We start from the raw sequence: 17,663 nt of genomic DNA on the forward strand, positions 1-17,663 counted from the left end.
AGTTCTTGTTATGACTGGCTCATAGGGTAAACAGCAGGTTGGTGGTTGAATTGCTGGCTGTTCCAGTTTGCATGCCGAAAGCATCCTTGGGCAAGATACTGAACCCTGAGTTATTTCCAATGTGTTCATTGGAGTGTGAGTGTTAGACAGGAAGTACTTTATGTGTGAATAAACATATTGTATAAAGTCCTTTGAGTGCTCAGGTAGAGCAGAAGCCAGTATATAAGAACTGGTCCATTTACTTTTCAGGTTTTTAAACGTAAGAGTATTCGCTTTCTTTCACTGAGGCTAACTCAAAACCTGTAGAGATGCCATGAAAATGTTTAACTTTTTTTTGTAACTGTGTCATTCTTTTTTACTTTTCCAGTTTCCTTACTTCAGTTTGTAAAGTTTCACAATAGGGATGGATGTGTGTGTGTGGGTGCACAAGTATAAGTATATATATCTGTAAATTTGTATATCTTTTGACGTGTTACTCACGTTATAAAAGCAAATACATGTAACAAATTGTAAGGAAGAATTTATGATGGGTAGTGCATGGACAGGAAGAAAAAGTGTTGACTATTAGTTACTAAATTGTGGAAAGGTGGTGGGATTAAATAAGCTTATGCTTTTTCCTACTCCTTTTTGAACATGTAAGTTATTTATAATTATTATTGTTTTGTTTTCCTTTAGTTTTGATTTGCTTGTTTGTCTATTTAAACATGTTCAAAATAAAGATACAATAAAATTACAAATAAAAGTATTGCTGCTTAGACAGAAAATATTTGAACGTTAAGTGGAATCCAGTAGAACCACTTCTTTTCCTGGTTCTCTCACAGAACAGTATCGAGATAAAAGAGAAACCATCGAAGTGGTGAATGATGTGTACAATTAGTAATGAAGGAGTGTACATTTTTTTGTGTCATGAAAATGCATGTCACACACATAAAGGGGCCAACGTTAAAACTGTGTGTCTTTTTCAACATAAGTAAGGTGTATTACTACTAATAATAAGAATAGCAGTAGCAATTTTGGTGAGTGTAGCAACACTACTCCAAAACTACTGAATGTACTGTGTTAGAGTTGTTTGTGATACCATTACAGGGAGGCTGTGCTTTGAATGCACTTTCTACGCATCTGTTTGAGCTCTGCACTTAACAGCATCCTCCCTTAATTCCTTCACTGTAGTGATGGGATTTCTGGCTCTTTTTAGAGAACCGGCTCTTTTGGTTCGGCTCACTAAAAAGAGCCGGCTCTTTCGGCTCCGAACCGGCTCTTCAGGTTGTTTTGTTGCTTTAATTAATTTATTATTAACAATAATATAAAATTATGCACAAAAGGAATTACTAATGTAAAAAAAAGTCGTTTTATTTATATATGTTTATATATAAATATATACAGTGGACCCTAGAGGCAAAGCATGTACAAACTCCAAAACACATTTCTAGCGTTAACTGAACTTCAAAACAGAGCTACCTAGATCACTTAAATTACACAATTGAAAGCATATGTGTATTGTTTGTGTATTTATACACAAGCACTCATATATATTCAAATAATTTAAAAAAAAAGTTCATTTACCTGTTACTACCACACACCAAATCCGGTTGTTGGTACTTGCTGGCTTGTGTAGCCTCTAGGTAACAAAAGCTCAACACTGGGCCTAGCATCCTGGAGCACTTCTGTTGTGTTTTTACATGTTTTGGAGTTTTTACGTGTTTTGGAGTTTGTATGCGCTTTATCTCTAGGGGCCACCATAAATATACTTTTATTTATTCACTCCACATAAAATCTAATAAATAAATCATATAATTCAAAAACCAACTAGTCACAGTTCAACTTTTAACTATTTAAATTTTCAGCTTTTTCCTTTTAACCCTTTAAAGCCGATCAGAGCAGCACGCTCCGTTTTGCGTAACTATTTTTAAATCCCTGTAGAACCGGAACTGCGTAAGCTAGCGCAATAATTTTTTTTTGCATATGAAACCGGAGGAGTTGTACTTACATCTTATGCCATCAGCTTGTCCTAGGTCATGGTTTCCTTCCACTTATAGCTTTGCAAATATTGCATAAAAAGCGCTTGCAGGAACAAAAACATAATATTCCAGAAACACACTTTGCCGATCCGATCAGCTATTCGTAACACTTCCCACATTGAAACAGACGTCAGCGGAACAATCACATGTCCTCCATTACCTGCCCGAAACCGGGAGTGACGTCATTTTCGCGGAAAATGTAGTTTTTTACTTGTAGGCCTTAAAAGCCTATACTGGTGTTTTTATAAGTCATGTTTGACTTTATGCTTTTCTGAATAGTTGCTGGGATGCTTAGAACACTGCTTAAAATAGTTTATTTTGATGCACATGCTGTTTTCTTTGCAAATTTGCATCATAGGATTGTTTTTCGTTTTTCCTGCAGTATATAAAAATTGGTGTATCTCAAAAATAAAACTATGAAGACACTCAAAATTTCCTGTTGTTGTAAACTATTTTTTGCAACTTTTTTGTATTTAAAGTTTTGAAAGATAAACCTCTTAAATTTCTCCAAGTAGAAATATATGTAAAAAAAAAAAACGATTTTCAATTTTTTTGTAGTTTATTGCACTTTTTTGCAATTTATGTAGTTACTATGGACTTAATGCATACATATTATTAAAATATGGGCTATAACAGTTGTGTTGATGTATAGCAACTTGAAATGCTCCCAAAAATGGCACTACAGCATGTAAAAATATAAAGTAAGCTCTGGCGGCCTTGGTTCTATGGTAGGTCTTAAAGGGTTAAACAAATTTAAAATGAAACAACACAAAACGCTGAAAACCACAACACAATTAAATATAAATTAAAATATGAAAACAAAAAGAAGATGTATATTCTCTGTCATATGAGCCTGCATAAATAAACTTTCTGAATCCTTTATCATCTGCAACTGAAAATAGTTGTGGATGATTACTATACCTTTCTAATGTAATGTTGTTGTCCCTGGCTCTCTTTCTCTCCCTCCTGCTCTGTTCCTGTGCTACTGAGAGTGTAACTACTGCTCCTCCCCCCTCTGCCCAGCGCAAGGCACAAGGCTCGAGTGTGGAGTGAAGCCGAAAAAAGGGTGAGAGAGAGGGTGAGAGAAGGAAAGAAAAAACCCCGCGGCTCGCGTCGTTCACGTCAAAGACCCGGCTCATTAAGAGCCATTTCGTTTGCAACTGACACATCACTACTTCACTGTAACACAATGCACTATAGAAGACAGGTCACTCCTCCGCTGATGCCCCTGTAGTCAGTTTAGTCTATCAGTCTTTTGGAAGTGAAATAAAAAATAATAAAGTGAAAGTGAAGTGAAAGCAAAATAAAAATTGGAGAGGCTGTAGCATATTTGTTAAGTTATATGCGTACACCCTAGTCGTGTCAACGCTGTGTTGAGATGTAAGAAGTTTAAAATGTCTCATATTTCGCACGCTATTTTCTCTGAGTGTTCCTGAACACATCTTTTTTTTCCCCGGAAGTGACGTTGATTGTTGTATCAGCGTTCCTTTCGTCGTGTGGTAGCGGCTTTGTAAGTGTTGTTGCTTTAAACCTAATTTTTAAATACTGCTTAATGGATTTTTTTATTTCCTTTATTTTTGGCTGTAATATCACTTCTCTGAAACATTATCCGTGTTACTGAAGGCTCGAATTACTGTCGTTTTCAACCTCATCGGCTTTTATAGGAAGCAGCGTTTTAGCTTTAGCAGCTAGCAGGCTAATTTGTTCTTTTCATTTACTTGCCTGTTGGCAGCTGATACTTATCCTACAAAGAAGTGTTTAAAATGCCACAGTCGCAGTTTAATAAGAGAATTGTTAATTATAGGTTTAATTGATTGACCTGGAGTTTTAGCATGTGAGCAAATGATATTTGTTAGGAAGATTACGTAACTTGTAATCTAAATGCCTCTCAAATGTTATTTACGTTGCAAACATGGAAACACATGCAAACTATAAGCGGTTTGATCACCACTGAGGTTTAATGAATGGATGGTTGATATTTGGGAAAGGGTACTGTTGTACCAGCTTGTCTAAAAACCAAAAAGATGAGCCTTCTGACTTTCTATAAAACACATAAGTGGAGTAAACGCCTGTTGTGTTGTAGGGAACTGCAATTTGATAATGGACACCGTGACTTTTTTGCTTTTACTGCTTGCAGCTTTTCCATCTGTTTGATAGTTTTAATGTCCCCTGTGTCTAATTGCAGAGCCATCAAAGATGACTACAGCTGCAAGACCAACATTTGAGCCGGCAAGAGGAGGGAGGGGTAAAGGAGAAGGTGATTTGAGTGCTCTCTCCAAGCAGTACTCCAGTCGAGATCTTCCAGGTCACACAAAGATCAAGTACAGGTCAGATGATCAAATGTGAATGGAGTTTTATCATTACCTGATCTGATGGCTGGTTTGCTAGAGGGAAAGATGCTTTCGGATCAGTTCCTACTGCATCATCTGTCTGCTCACTGTGAGAGTGGTGAAAGTGTTCCAGAAAGCATTCTGGATGAACATTAGTTTATTGATCTGCAAATGTTCTCCCTTCTGCAGGCAGCCTACCCAGGATGCCCCCGAGGAGGTCCGTGCCCGTGACTTTCGCAGAGAGCTGGAGGAGAGGGAGCGTGTAGCAGTACGTGAAAAGACCAGAGAGAGGGGACCAAGAGGTTGGTCTTTCTGCAGAAATTAGACTTCCTGTAGAAATTAGACTTCCTGTAGAAATTAGACTTCCTGTAGAAATTAGACTTCCTGTAGAAATTAGACTTCCTGTTAATGTAAAATATATTTTAGATTATATTTATTTTCTCACATATAGCATTATGTTGGTCTTATTTTTTCCAGAGCACACCACATCATCATCATCTTCTTCATCATCTTCAAAGAGGCCAAGACTGGATCAGATTCCAGCTGCTAACCTTGATGCTGATGATCCTCTCACTGATGTGAGTGTCTGCAATGCAAGACATTTTGGGCATTTAACTTGAGTGGTGATTAGTACTGATTAATCTCCCTTAATAATTATTTTTATTTTATTAGGATGATGAGGACGAGGACTCTGATGAAGATAGTGATGATGATGACACTGCAGCTCTTTTGGCTGAATTGGAGAAGATTAAAAAAGAGCGTGCTGAAGAGCAAGAACGCAAAGTAACTTTGTTTTAGGCTGTTCTGTTTGCACTAACTGTAATAAGATGCTACATTTGAACATAAGAAATGTTACTTCTTTATATTCAGTAAAATATTATTTTTTCCATCTTAGGAACGAGAGCAAAAGGCAGAGGAGGAGAGAATTCGAATGGAAAATATCTTGAGCGGCAATCCACTGATTAATTTGGCTGGACAGCAGCAACAGAACCAGAACCAGAATTCATTCAGAGTCAAGAGAAGGTATGTCTCACTTATACACACAGTAAAAACACAGGATGAGGTTTGTATTTGGGGAAAAGGCCTCTTAAATCTAATCTTGATTTCATTTCTTAATATTATTCAAGGTGGGATGATGACGTAGTGTTCAAGAATTGTGCCAAAGGAGTGGACGAAGCACGGAAGGAGAAACGCTTTGTGAATGACACACTGCGCTCTGAATTTCACAAGAAATTTATGGAGAAATATGTAAAGTAGAGGACTTCCTCTGTGTCATTTGTATTGTTTTTGTTTTTATTATCAAATGTGTTTGGTCTCCTTCCTCTACCCTCTGTTGCGGAGGGTACATGGTTTTTCAAATAAACTCTGTATAGAACTTGATTAATACTTGTACAGTCATCCATCTATCCATGCTATTAACCACGTATCCATCTGTACAGTCATGCTGTATATAAATGTGTCAACGTGACATCCTTTGAGTGAAATTTGTCAAAAGTTAAGTGCAGTTTTAAAATGTGACCAGACATTTATTTTCTTTGGGGTTTTTTTTTTCAGCTGGCAGAGATTATATAAACTAGCATCTCCACAAATGCACAGTTAGATTAGGATCCAGTCAGACCATCACAAGGAAATATCTTCCTTCTGTTTAGCCGCTCCACGCACACAAACATTTCATTCAAAACAGTGTAGAGATCTGCAGTCAAGCCTTTATTTCTTTATGCAGCCATGTGTCATTGACTTTTTCCCTGCTTATCTTATTCAAGGGCACAGGGGCGCTGGAGCCTGATTTAGACTTCTGTGGGAAATCGTAACGTAACCGGAAAGCCTTCTTAACCCTACACCGCAACCTGACCTGCACCTCTCAAGAAATATAGCTACATCTCAGGTCGATGCAGACTGCAACAACTGAATGACATGGAAGGTTACAGTGTAGAGTTAAGACGGGTTTCGGTTGCAGTAGAAGGTACAACTTGGATTTCCTGCAGAAGTCTAAATCAGGCACATCCCAAAGGCACAATACACCCTGTCAGTCTGTCACATTTCTTGTGGAATTCTTTTTTTCAATAAAGTGTCTTCATATTAAACTGCTTTATGAACCCTTAAAAATAAACAGACTGAAAAATCAAAAGCACATCAGTCACCAGGATACTGTTATCCTATACACACAAAACTTTCCAGTAAAATAAAGGTGCAAGTTTTATGTTAATCTTATCCAAACTACATGTTCCACTTCATCAAGATTAGAATATTCCCAGTTTATTACTCATTTAATGAATTGTCTGTAATTATGCAGAATTGTTGAACAATTTGAGCACATTTAATTTTGGTGTATTTCCATGCAGATACAGCTTCTCCCTTCTTATTAAACCTAGCTGCATACAGTAGACTTCTTGTCTAAAATCCATTTTGCATTTGAAATTATCAGCTTCATCTCATTCAATAGAAAGTAGCAGTAAAGTCAAACAAAAGTGACTATTTCTATTGTTCTTGCATTAAGTCTTTCATTGACACGAATGTAAACACGATTTAAGTTACTGTCAGTACTAAAGTTAATTTTACTGCACTTTAGCCATTTCATTATTCCAGCATTCATTATTATGGACCCAAGGCAGTGACATTACCCACGTGGACGTTGGGTGGATAATTAGACAATGTGTACGTCTTCATTAAAAATAAGCATTATCCTGTCATCCACTTTCTACTGCGTAGCCAGAGGTTTGGCACGAGAGAAACGCGTTGCACGCGATCAGTTGTAGTTCCACAGAGAGACAGCAGAGGGCGCGCCCTCCAACGATCCTGCCTATGACGGGGATTGGGAGGCTTCTGGGAAAAGATGGCAGCTTCCTTTTGTTTGTGGGGATTTGCTTCACTCGGAGGAGGGATTTAAAAGCGTTCAGTGGCTCTTTAGCGGTAAAGTCTTGACTCGCAATACCGGTTATCCAAACACTTGAAGAAGGAGAACATGGAGAAGAGCGGGAGTGTCGACAGCTTGGGCTCGAAGCGCTCCTCTTCCCGACAGCCGAGTGTAGATTCATTGTCCAGGTAGCTAAACTCACCGCCAGACACCGCCTTTTAAGCTAACCAAAAGTTTTGACACTATCGGCATGGGTTAGTTATTAAGGCTTTATAGCTAAAGTTAAGCGTGTCTAACTTCAGTACACTTCTTGTAAGCTTTTCCGCTGTGACTAATGTTATCCACCAGTGACGGTGTCCTACGAGCGCTACGAGACCAACGCAGCTTAAACTGTAAATTAGGACAACGCAGTTTTATCGATCCGCTCCAGTAATCACTCAGGCTGTGATGTGATAGAAATGTCAAACGGAAGCTAACAGAGCCTCGATGTAGTAGAGTGTTTGCCCAAACAGTGTCAAACTTATTTCAGTCCATGGACAACATAGAGCCCAGTTTGCGCTCGTGTGGGCCAGACAAGTTAAAAACACTTTCTCAAATCATGAAATATTTTTAGAACATTTTCTTCACAGCCACGTCTGATTTGCCTCAAAATGTTGTGGTTTGCACATATCTAATAATTGCTGTAGCGTTTTAGTTTCGTATATCAGATATTTTTGAAGATGGATTAGAAAAGAAGTTCCGTCGACATAAATAAAAGCCTGAAGTTTTCACTGGCTCCTTTTGCCATAAAATTGAATCGGGATCTGCAATTAAAAAAAAACAAATCAAAACACAAAAAATCCCTCTCAATATGGGTTAATTAAAATACAGTAAATAAAAATCTCATTACAAAAACAACTAGTTTCACTTTCTTTTGCGATATAGTTGTATTTTATAGTACTGCAAAATAAAACATGTAGAATAGCTTTTTGACATAAACTTCTTAGTTGAAAAATGAAAATGCAAATCTCATTCAGCTTTCATGTTGGATTGAGCAAACATGACACGCTCCATCACAAAAACACCATTAGATGGTCTAATACAGATCAAAATTTCCAGATGATATTCTAATTATAACGGAGAACATAATTTAGTTTAGTCAAGTATATGTATATTTTTCATTTCTGACAATTACTTTATAGGCATGCATATAAAGTAGGAGTCTGATAATTCAGGTTAAGTTTAAGATATGCTCAGAGGTACTTAAAAATGCAGCTGTTCCAAGGTAATATTTTTTGCGCGTACAAATGAATATAGAAAAACTATTAAGAGAAATGAGAAAGGGATTAGTAGCTCATTCCATGTGAGTAGTATTGCAAGGTCAGGTACGTGTGCACATGGTGAAATCAGTAGTCCGACACAAGACACTAACCCCTCGCCCTGATGTCACCGGGTGATGAGCATGCTGCCGGAATTGTAATCTGTTTTAAAATCTTACATTTTTGCATTTTAGTGTTCGTATCCTGTATAATTTTAAACTTAACCTCAGTTATACGACTCCTTGAGGGCATTGTGCATGCCCAGATCCATCAGAGGGGATCTGGAAAATGAAAAATATACATTTAACAAATTTTTGTCTCAGTCTGAGAAAAAAAAAGGGCCAATCTCAACAGATGTCTCTGTTTTTTTTTAGTCATTGAGTCTTCTGTCATTACATATACGAATACGTATAGATATGTAAAAAAAAAACTCCCCCCAAAAAAGAAAAGACTGCACCTAATAAATGGTTCTCACTTGTGTGATGTCACTTTCCACCAGCACTTCCACCTCTCGCTCTGACCGCTCTGCCCAGGCCAAACCACCATCTGCTATGTCCTCGGATTCTGTGTCCACCTCTGCAGAGTTTTCCCCAGAGCTCAGGGTTAGTGACCTGCATATGTTTCACCGCTATTATTTTTCTATTAAAACATTTTTTTTTAATTTAAAAACTGAAGCGTGGCTCTCCTCTTCTTTTTGCAGGTCAAGCCCAAAATATCTGCCAAGGTAGATGATTTTACACATTTAATTTTACCCATCCTATCCTATATGTTTGAGTAACATTTCCAGTCAAGAGACCACTCAGAACTAAAGATGATATGTTTCCAGCAGGCCATCAGAGATTCAGACAAAGAAGAACTGCAGTTGCTTCCAAATGAAACCGTGCAAGACATGGGTAGGTTTCCTTTCATCTGCAATCACAGCCCATCAAAACAGCAAAAATGCATCATCACCTTTATCCTCTTATTTTTATTCATAGCCCAAGATGTCACCTACTTCTGTCCCTTCACTGGAGCACTGAGGGGAACTGTGACTGTCACCAACTACAGGCTATTCTTTAAATCTATGGACAGGGTATGTTATTGATTATTTTTAATTTGTATTTTGAAGATTTATGTTTTTTGTTAATGTCTGGCTGATTTCCAGGACTCAACATTTATGTTGGACTTGCCACTTGGGGTGGTGAGTCGCGTGGAAAGGATTGGAAACGCTTCGAGTCGCGATGTGTCCTATGGGCTGGTGTGCAAAGTGAGTAAGCTTGTGAAAGTTGTAAAGAATTACTGCTTTCATTCATTTCATTTCATTTATTTGTTCATTTTCAGGCACAACAAATACCTATATTGAACATAAAATGCACAAAACAAAAAACAGAATCGCTAAGTTGCAAAATAGCCAAGTAGTTTACAGTTATTCAACTGAGAAGCAGAGACAGAGCTGGGCTATCTCTGTCTCTGCCAGAGATAGCCCATTAAGAAATAGTGAAGTTTTACAAAGGTCTACTTCTACGTTACCTTTCTTGGTAATAACGCTTGGCTGTGATGAAATGATACTTGCATACAGCTGCTAGCCCTTGAGTTTTTCCATGATTTGTTGCTCTGCATTTCTACAGGATGTTCGTAATCTACGATTTGCACACAAACAGATGGAGGACACCCTCAGGAAGTCCATTTTTGAAGTGCTGATGAAATTCGCTTTTCCTGTTTCCAATGGGCTGGTAAGTACTGCCCAGCAATGCTGTTGCTGACTTTATAGTCCTGCACATACAGTACTGGGAAACACATATTCGTAGTCCTCTGAAAACTAAGTTCAATTTTAATTCAGTTAGATTTATATAGAACCAAATCACAGCAACAGTTGCCTCGTGGCACTTTGTATTATAAGGTAAAGACCCTCCAATAATACAGGCAAAACTCCAAAAATCAGACGACCCCTTATGAGCAAGCACTTTGGCAACATTTGGAAGGAAAAACTCCCATTTAACAGGAAGGAAGCTCCAGCAGAACCAGGCTCAGGGAGGGGCGGCCATCACTCGTGACCAGTTAGGGGTTAGGGGAGGAAGACAGGACAAAGACACGCTGTGGAGGAGAGCCAGAGAACTAAAGTATTTTAGAGTCAAATGTGAAGCCATCTGTTCAACAGTTAAAGCTTGGCCCTAATTGGGTCATTTAATAAGATAATGATCCCAAGCACAGTTTCAAATGTAAAACATAATGGCCAGTCCAGACCTCAAACCATTTGAAATGCTGTGCCTAAACAAATACCTGCAAACCTCAATGACCTCAAGCAACGTGTTCAAGAGTGGGCTAAAATTCCTCCACCATCATGCAAGACACTGATAACGTCATACAGAAAATGATTACTTCAAATTGTTGCTCTTAAAGATGGTTACATAAGATACTGAATTGTGGAGTGTACTTAGTTTTTCACAGGTCTAACTTTCACAGGTCTTTTACAAAGTGCACAAACTGTTTTTCGTGTACAACCAACTGAAAAATGTCTCCCCCACTCTCCACAGCAAATCTTTGCCTTTGAATATGGGCAGGTGTTTCCTGAAAATGGATGGAAGGTGTATGATGCTCTCTCAGAGTATAAAAGACAGGTACTTAAGTTATGCAGAATGCTTTGTTAAATGTTAAAGTGCACTCATAAAACCGGTTACTTATGTCTTTTCTTTTTTTGTCAAGGGTATACCCAATGAAAGCTGGAGGATAACTAAAGTAAACGATCACTATGAGCTGTGCGACACGTACCCATCAACACTGGCAGTGCCTGTTAACATACCAGACGAGGAGCTGAAAAGAGTCGCTGCCTTCCGAGCAAAGGGAAGGATACCGGTGAGCGACCGTATTTTTCAGCGGTACTATAATTGTCTGTGTGTGCCCGGCTTGCAGGACAGTCTGTGCTGATATTCTGCTACACATTATTTAAAGGTGTTGTCATGGATCCATCCAGAGAGCCAGGCAACAGTGACACGCTGCAGTCAGCCGATGGTTGGGGTGAACGGGAAGCGCAGCAAAGAGGATGAGAAATACCTGCAGGCGATCATGGATGCTAATGCTCAGTCACATAAACTCTTCATTTTTGATGCCAGACCCAGCGTCAACGCTGCTGCCAACAAGGTCCATTTTCTAAATTATATTTATTTAATGGGACCCACTTTACATTGTGTTACAGTGATTGATACATATGTTAAACATGGCCAAAGCTTCAAATAATAACAATGACAATAATAGTAATCCCAGTGAGCCAAAAGGTCAGGCTTCAGACTTTTCTCAATGGTCCATTTCAGACAGTCTTTTTCTACTCGTGGTTGTTCATGATGTCAAAGAGAGTAGCTATCCTTAACGGTGATCGTGTGTGCATTATTGGAAGGGGAAAGAGAGCTGAAACAAAGTTTGATTCAAGGCTTGTTTCAAAGCGTGGATGAAAGATCTCCCAATAGATTCTAAAAATAAACACGAAAGTCCAAAATGAAGAGGCTCGTATGGAGCCGTAGCCAGATTTAGATTCTTATCTTTTATTATTTGCTGTGCATCATCAAGCACAGTTTTGAGTTTTTAGCTGGTACAGTGTATTAGCTATGCGTTGTCTTTGCAGATTAAAGTAAATAAAGCATGCAATCAGTACTATATTTGAGCAGTAAGGTAAAATCTGAGCTCTTTAGCTAGAAGATCACTAGTTTCTATTGTGTCGTGCCTACAGTGGTGTAGTGGTTAACGCATTCACTTGGCAAGCAAAAAGGTCCCTGGTTTGTTTCCAGCTAGAGACACAAATCCCCTTTAGGACCACGTCAGGAAAGGCATCCGGCATTAAAAACTCTACCTGCTGTGGTGACCTTGCTGCTTAATGTAGCTTCTACTACTACTGATTCAGGACTGTCTCGTTGGCAATAATTTAACTGGATCTGTTTTTCTGTTCTGTGCCCCGTGGATCTTAGTAACCACTGCATCCTCTACTTTCCCACAGATGAAAGGGGGTGGATATGAAAGCGAGGATGCCTATCAAAACGCTGAGCTGGTTTTCTTGGATATTCACAATATCCACGTGATGAGGGAGTCGCTCCGCAAGCTGAAGGAAGTTGTCTACCCCAATATCGAGGACTCCCACTGGCTCTCCAATCTGGAGTCCACTCATTGGCTTGAGCACATCAAGGTGAGCATAGTGACCCATCGGTTGGGAAAGGACATTGTAAAAATATTGCAGTGATAATGGTTTGTGTGTTTCTGGTCCTGTGTTTGTAGCTGATCCTGGCTGGAGCGCTGAGGATCGCAGACAAAGTGGAGTCAGGGAAAACGTCGGTTGTGGTGCACTGCAGCGACGGCTGGGACCGCACGGCTCAGCTCACCTCCTTGTCTATGCTCATGTTGGATGGTTACTACCGCACCATTCGCGGCTTTGAAGTGCTGCTTGAGAAAGAGTGGCTGAGCTTTGGTCATCGCTTCCAACTGGTAAACAGATTATTTTTCCACTTCGGTCCAGCTGGAAGTCTAGTTTCATCACTGATTCCTTATGCTCCTGTTTCTGGCAGCGCATTGGTCACGGAGATAAGAACCACACGGATGCAGATCGCTCACCTGTTTTCATTCAGTTTATTGATTGTGTCTGGCAGTTAACTCGTCAGGTAAGTGACACATATTGAGTTAAGGTTCTGAAATGTTTAGGAAAAGGTTCTTTCAAGGATTGCAATCAAGCTGTTTTTTGTTTTGTTTTTTTAAATTCAAGTTTCCTGCCGCCTTTGAGTTTAATGATTACTTCCTGGTGACCATCCTGGATCACCTGTACAGCTGCCTTTTTGGGACATTCTTGTGCAACAGTGAACAGCAGAGGTTAAAAGAAGTAAGCTCATTTGGTTTCTCGGTATTTTATGATTTTTTTTTCCCCCCTCTCATTATCGTTTTACTTGGGATAATACAGCTTAATAACTAGCATAATACGAATCAGAGATGGCACAAGAATGAATTAGTTTTTCACTCGTATGGTTTGTGTAATCACATTCCTTTTTTGTTACAGGAGATTCCCAAGAGGACAGTCTCATTGTGGTCATATATTAACAGCCAGCTGGAGGACTTCACCAATCCTTTGTATGTGAACTACTCTAACCATGTACTGTTCCCAGCAGTCAGCTTACGCCACCTGGAGCTTTGGGTTGGCTACTACATTCGCTGGAACCCACGCATGAGACCTCAGGTACGTCAGGAAGACTTGCTGTTGTTTGGACTTCACTTGTGTGATGATCGCTGCCCTATACTCACAGTACATTCCCCTACTTGCCAACTGGGAACACCTGGGCGCTATCCAGACTATGAAGGTGTGGCTGCCACTCCATTCTGCTTCTCATTCACCTACCTACTGGCCACCACGCATCACCTTAGTTTCTCTTCAGTGTCATTATGTTGTTTTTGTACTGACAGCACCAAACATACCTTCAGATTCATCTCCACCCTACATGAGTGATCTTAGTGATTTTGACAGCTCATTAGTTTTGCATTACAGTTATACAAGTCTGCACAAAGGCCGTTTGATACCCACCATTGCAGTGGCTCACAAATGGCACTGAGGCTAAAGTTGATGTCACATCCACTGACGCTGGCCATTTCTGCCAGTTGTGCACCTCTCAGTTTCTATAATGTGGTGTGTTGTGCTGTTTTACTGACACATCACTACTGAAGCTCAGATTCACAGAGGGGGATGTTACAGCAGTTTGAAAAGATAAGACTCTGGGAAACTTTGACTTCTCTAATATCAGCGTTTATGTGGCAGTATTGTCTGAGTGGTGACACCTGCTGTTCAGGAGAATACTGCAGAAGCTACCTGCACTGTAACGGCGAGCATAAATGGATGTGACTGTGTGATGTTCTTAACATTGTTGCACAAAGCACCCAGTGCAGTGTGTTCACACTTCGTCATCGGCTTATGAACCAGTTTTTGACAAACTGGGGACTCGTCCAGGATCTGAAGGTGGGATGTCTTCCGTAACTGAAAAAACTTTGCCATCTGGGAGGAAACTAAGGTGATGTGTGGCATGGTAGCAGGCAGGTAGATGGGCAAGAAAAAGAAAGAATGAAGTACCAGCTACAGCTTTATCGTGAGGAAATTCACAGTCTAGGTCTAGGTAATCCCAGATGAAGAGTCCCTGCCCTGTCCACCTGGAACTGGGAACGCATGCAGAGAAAAAGTTGAGAGAATAGGGCAGAGGTTGGCACTCGTGCACTTAATTTTACTCAATTAACTTTCTTTTTTTTCTCCCTCCCTTTTACCAGGAACCAATTCATCAGCGCTACAAGGAGCTATTAGCAAAGCGCGCCGAGCTGCAGAAAAGGGTAGACGAATTACAGCGAGAGGTGGCCAATCGCTCAGCTTCCTCCGCCTCTGAGCGGCCAGGCTCGCCCACACGCTCCATCACTCCGGTGCAGACCTTTGTTTGACGCTACTCAACCCTCGGTTGACGGTCACAGAAGCTGAACCTCACTTGTGAGAAGGTGTCATACAGCAGTAATAAGCCGCTTTGATACACTACCACCAAAAGTCAGAATAAGTAGTATTTGTTACTGTATTTGCATCTCTCACAGGTCATGTAGAGCCTGCTTGCAACAGAAGTGTCTGTCTCAGACCACCTGCCTACAGCCATATGTATTCCTCCTCTGAGGTTGAGAGGATACGTACCCAGAATGGCAAGGACTGTTTAGCATATCGACCTACCTACAATCAGTGTTTTGTTTTAAGTACACTAAATGTTTATGCCTTATATACTTTATAGGAACACTTGCCTCATTTCTTGCTATTGATTTGAAAGCACTATAACTGAAGGAACCGTGAGGCTATGCAGTGCTGCAGAAGTGATTTTTAGCACAAGGAAACACGGACTAAAACAAATTGTTGAGTTGATAAATATTAAAATGAAATGTAGCTTAAGGGCTGTGATGTTAGCTTCTTCTGATATTAAAAAAAAAAGTAGTTATAAAGTGCATTAAAAAGCAGTTAGGGTTAGCTTTACAAATCTTTTTAGATTGTTGAGACCAAACGTTTTTTTGTCATGCGTGACATTTCTCTCACCAAGTGGTTTATCTTTTGTAAGTTTCCTTTTTCCAACTATTTAACATTATTTATTATCTTTCGTTCCAGATGTGTATTTATAACTCGCAGACACCTTCTGTCTTGTGTCGTGAATTGATTAGCTGCGTCCCCATGCAATATTAATAAGCTGCAAAGATTATGCAATAGCTCATTTGTCCCAGGAGTCCTATGGGAACAATTCTCGCAGAGGCTTTTTAAAGCTATTATCAGCCAATCTTTTTGGCAGAAGAATGTGTAACTACACAAATAATGGGCTTTTTATGTCGTTTTGCAAATTTGAATAAGTACCCGTGCCTTGTCCTGAATGACTGGGAAAATGACAAAAGAACAATGTGATGGTTTCAGCCTGTAGCCTTTTTGCTGCGTATTCAAATAATTGCAATAAAGCTGCAACTCAAGGATTCAGTATGGTTTGTCACATTAGCATGTTGCTAACAACAGCAGCATCCTCCAGTCAATTTCTTGGGTTTTGTGGTTTCGTGTTTCAGATATTAGCCAACTCTAATAACACTAGCCCTATTTCTGATCTTTCCATAAAAATAGGACAAAGAGTGCCTTTTACTGTAAATTAAGAAGGATAAAAGTCTGGAATTTACAGTGTGACTGTGGGGTAACCTAATACCAAATTACAATCTGAAAACATTCATTTATTCTCTGTTTTATCTTTATATAGTAGCGTTAAGACATCCGTCACCCAGTAATAGATTCTTCATGTGACTTTTACATTGAATTCATGCAGCTATATTTGTATGTAAATCATGTCTGCCACTGATCTTGATCGTTGCAATCCTTTTAAAATGCACAGCTGTCTAAGTGACACCATTCCATGTGGTTGCAAAGAGGCTGCAGTCCTGTATGCACTTCATTAGATCAACACTTGAATTTGGAAATTGATATACTGCAGGCATCAGGAACATCCAACTGTACTCTTAACTGCCAATGTGTTAAAAAGTTTAATAAAAGTGCTGATGCTGTGTAGTCAACTTTTGGCCTTTTTTGGGGTTTTTTAAAAAAAAAAAAAGGCATTGTGCATATGTATGCATGTGTATACTATACAAGAAGCTTGTAGCTTGAGGCTTGTAATTAATTACAATACAAACAGCTATTTGTGAACCAGAAGTCTCCTAATTTTGTTTGCATTGAACAATTTCATCAAGAAAGACTACAACTGAAGGTATTTCCTCTATCTCAATTTATGTATTTTTTTACTTATTGGTTAGTTATTCCAGTACACAATATCAAGAACCTCACTTCACTCATAGAAGACCTTGCAAATGTAAGACAATCGGAGCACTCGTGGAGCGACACTTTTTTAAAACTGAGAATTTGCAGGTATAAAATTCATAGGGATGGTTTCGCGTGTAGTACTCAACTGTTACACGGGTGAGTCCATAGTGTTGTGGTTTACATGTTTAACAAGCAAAAGATTCCTGGTTCATATTTGGGAGAAGACACAAGTCCCATTATGGTTGCAACAGGTGGATCAAACCAGTAAAGACCATGGTGTATAAACTTTACACTTTCTATACAAAAATGACAAATCATGAACGTCTTTATATACAATCTGTTGGGTTTTATTTGTTTTTGTTTGTTTGTTTGTTTGTTTGTTTGTTTTTTTTGGGGGGGGGGGGGGGGGGGGGGTTAATCAACTTGTTATGTTGACTAAGCACTGTAACATTTTGAACATACAGAAGGTAAAAGTCAGTACCCACAACACTGATTTTGCTAACTGCACAGTGGGTAATTAAATTTATGAGAGGAAAAAACATGGAAGAGATAAACTAACAAAACAGTAATAAGAAATAAATAAACAATGAAATGGGACCACAGTTCTGGCATATTTGTGTTTTTTCAGTTGTTTACTTAGGATATAGAGTTTAAGATTAGCGTTTTAAAATTGGTTTTGTTTTGGTTTGTGACTGAATCACATCCAGTGACTGGAAAGGATCCGTTTGGCAACAGCTTAATTTCTCAACGTGACAATGATCCCAAATACACTGCCAATGCAGTAAAAGCATAGCTGAAAAGAATAATATGTAATGAAACCCTATCAGTCAAGCTTGCTACTGGATATACTGTATTTCCATTTGT

The 17,663-nt window shown here is 39.2% G+C and overlaps 2 protein-coding genes across 3 annotated transcripts; both read left to right on the forward strand.

The window, feature by feature from the left end:
• The first annotated feature begins 3,482 nt into the window (after window positions 1-3,482).
• On the forward strand, window positions 3,483-6,438 carry cwc15 (CWC15 spliceosome associated protein). Its single transcript, XM_085363595.1, has 7 exons — window positions 3,483-3,528; window positions 4,204-4,345; window positions 4,538-4,650; window positions 4,826-4,926; window positions 5,021-5,131; window positions 5,244-5,371; window positions 5,476-6,438. Exons 2-7 carry the CDS (start codon window positions 4,215-4,217, stop codon window positions 5,603-5,605), a joined length of 714 nt encoding a protein of 237 aa, XP_085219721.1. The 5' UTR covers window positions 3,483-3,528; window positions 4,204-4,214; the 3' UTR covers window positions 5,606-6,438.
• Window positions 6,439-7,207: 769 nt separating this feature from the next.
• mtmr2 (myotubularin related protein 2) lies at window positions 7,208-15,203 on the forward strand. 2 transcript variants are annotated; one of them, XM_085363596.1, is made up of 16 exons: window positions 7,208-7,390; window positions 9,000-9,102; window positions 9,201-9,224; window positions 9,327-9,393; window positions 9,478-9,572; window positions 9,645-9,746; window positions 10,108-10,212; window positions 11,014-11,097; window positions 11,183-11,332; window positions 11,429-11,617; window positions 12,465-12,650; window positions 12,740-12,946; window positions 13,027-13,119; window positions 13,221-13,334; window positions 13,509-13,685; window positions 14,759-15,203. In XM_085363596.1, exons 1-16 carry the CDS (start codon window positions 7,311-7,313, stop codon window positions 14,921-14,923), a joined length of 1,941 nt encoding a protein of 646 aa, XP_085219722.1. In that variant the 5' UTR covers window positions 7,208-7,310; the 3' UTR covers window positions 14,924-15,203. The 2 variants fall into 2 exon arrangements, with proteins under 2 accessions (XP_085219722.1, XP_085219723.1); XM_085363597.1 differs by having other exon boundaries at window positions 9,330-9,393.
• Window positions 15,204-17,663: the final 2,460 nt, after the last annotated feature.

This window comes from Diplotaxodon limnothrissa, linkage group LG10 (genome assembly GCF_057381915.1).
Source record: "Diplotaxodon limnothrissa isolate DT_005_m linkage group LG10, D_limnothrissa_male_GT1.1, whole genome shotgun sequence".
Lineage (NCBI taxonomy): Eukaryota > Metazoa > Chordata > Actinopteri > Cichliformes > Cichlidae > Diplotaxodon > Diplotaxodon limnothrissa.

Coding starts and splice junctions, on each gene's coding strand:
- cwc15 (XM_085363595.1), top strand. CDS start 4,215: ATGACTACAGCTGCAAGACCAACATTTGAGCCGGCAAGAGGAGGGAGG. Junction 4,346..4,537: donor CACACAAAGATCAAGTACAG/GTCAGATGATCA, acceptor TCCCTTCTGCAG/GCAGCCTACCCAGGATGCCC. Junction 5,132..5,243: donor CTGAAGAGCAAGAACGCAAA/GTAACTTTGTTT, acceptor TTTCCATCTTAG/GAACGAGAGCAAAAGGCAGA.
- mtmr2 (XM_085363596.1), top strand. CDS start 7,311: ATGGAGAAGAGCGGGAGTGTCGACAGCTTGGGCTCGAAGCGCTCCTCT. Junction 9,103..9,200: donor AGTTTTCCCCAGAGCTCAGG/GTTAGTGACCTG, acceptor TTCTTTTTGCAG/GTCAAGCCCAAAATATCTGC. Junction 9,225..9,326: donor AGCCCAAAATATCTGCCAAG/GTAGATGATTTT, acceptor ATATGTTTCCAG/CAGGCCATCAGAGATTCAGA.